The 1,603-nt window shown below is 41.7% G+C and overlaps 1 protein-coding gene across 1 annotated transcript; it reads right to left on the bottom strand.

Moving 5' to 3' along the window:
- Positions 1-1,142: 1,142 nt before the first annotated feature.
- Positions 1,143-1,603, bottom strand: LOC125505392 (the record flags this gene model as incomplete). The annotated part of the gene is given in 1 exon segment (XM_048669116.1): positions 1,143-1,603. A coding segment is annotated over 1 exon segment (461 nt), but the record flags the coding sequence as incomplete, so codon positions are not given.

Raw genomic sequence — 1,603 nt, 5'->3', positions numbered from 1 at the left:
GGATTTGCTTTGCCCAGTTTGGTTTTAGGTTCGAGAAGCACTGCGGCCCCGCCCCTCGCGTGATTAAACGAATTGCAATGTCTACAGATGTACTGCCAGCCCTGTATGTTGAAGTATGTCCTAGTTTAGTCTTAGTCTCCACAAGCATGCAGCCGTCGATGTCATTACGTTCAATGTAGTTGTATATTAGTTGTTGTTTGTTGTTCAGTCCGATGATGTTGACGTAAAGCAAGGTTGTTGATGGTGAGGTGAATATGGTGAATGTTAGTTTGCAGTTGGGGTGGATGTGTTGTTGTTGGTGTGTTCCTCTAGGAACATTTGATGTGGTTGGTGTTGTTACATTCTGTGCGCATGTGGCAGCGTTGCAGAGGTGATTACTAAGCAAAGTAAATATTAAACAACAATTGATTTACTGAATAAAATAGTATACTCTAAGAAAAGTGTTTATTTTAATACAATCTACTAAGAATGGCAGTATTCCATTGGTTCATGAGAATCTAGAAGTTTATCATTTTTGAAACACGTGCTTAAACCTTGATTGGATTACATAATTACCACTTTAATTACAACGTTCTTGGATAATGAAAACAATCTTAATTAGCTATGGCAACAGATTAGGCACTGGCTGTTTGGAGCTTTTTACGCTTTTCCAGCTCCTCTGGTAAACACACAACTGACCGTCTTCCATAGGCTTTGGCAGTCATTAAAGGTGTGACTCGTGAGTCCACATCGATTTTTTTTAATTATAATTTTTTTTCGATAGAGCAGCCTTACTTCTTGCTCGTTTCCTGATTCTGCTCCTTTATGTAGAGGAAGGTCCCCGATTATAGGTCAGTCACCAAATCAACTGTGGTGCCTTGCTGTAACAATGCTGCAACATTTTTTCTATTTTCGCTCTCACCAGCTGCCACATGCAATGCAGTAGCATTGTCGAAGTTACGTAGGTCGATTTTGGCGTTGTTTTCTGTTAACAATTTGCAACACGACAAATTTGATTTGTCGTCAACACGATAAATTGAAATTTCGGACAGAACAAAAGAATAAAAATCAACATTTAATGAAAACTATTTAATTAAGGCAATGACTTAAATGACAATGATTTTTAACGACAATTTAATAGAGAGAGAGAGCTCCTTGAGCGGCTATTTCGGGCGGTCCTGTGCAAAGCCCGAAGGCCGCTCTGTCCATGTTCGGCTTTGAGCCTCTCCAAGATAGTATGAGAGCGCGTCCCAGTCAATGTGAGGAATTCGGGCAAGGGGGTTATAGGCGTATTGTTCGTTTATGTTGATGCTGATGGGATTGTGGTCTGAGCTGAAAGAACCGGAGTTAGTTAAAATAATCGTGTGGGAGATGTCTTTGGTTAGTGCGATGTCCAGTATGTCGGGGGTCCTGTAGTGGAAGTGGGTGGGTTCGGAAGGAGCAAAAATTTCGAGGTTTAAGTCTCGTGCGTATTTGCGCACTTTAGGTCCTTCGGCGTTAGATTTTCGGCAACCCCAAGGGACGTGTTTCGAATTTAAGTCGCCTGCGAGAAGACTTGGAAGGCTGTCAAGTATGTTGTCGTAGTCTTGCGAAGATGTGTGAATTTTGGGGGGTTTGTACGCGG

The sequence above is a fragment of the Dendroctonus ponderosae genome, unplaced genomic scaffold (genome assembly GCF_020466585.1).
Source record: "Dendroctonus ponderosae isolate FM_Combo_2020 unplaced genomic scaffold, Dpon_F_20191213v2 Dpon_F_20191213_8, whole genome shotgun sequence".
Lineage (NCBI taxonomy): Eukaryota > Metazoa > Arthropoda > Insecta > Coleoptera > Curculionidae > Dendroctonus > Dendroctonus ponderosae.
This window is presented reverse-complemented; position numbering and strand designations above follow the sequence as displayed.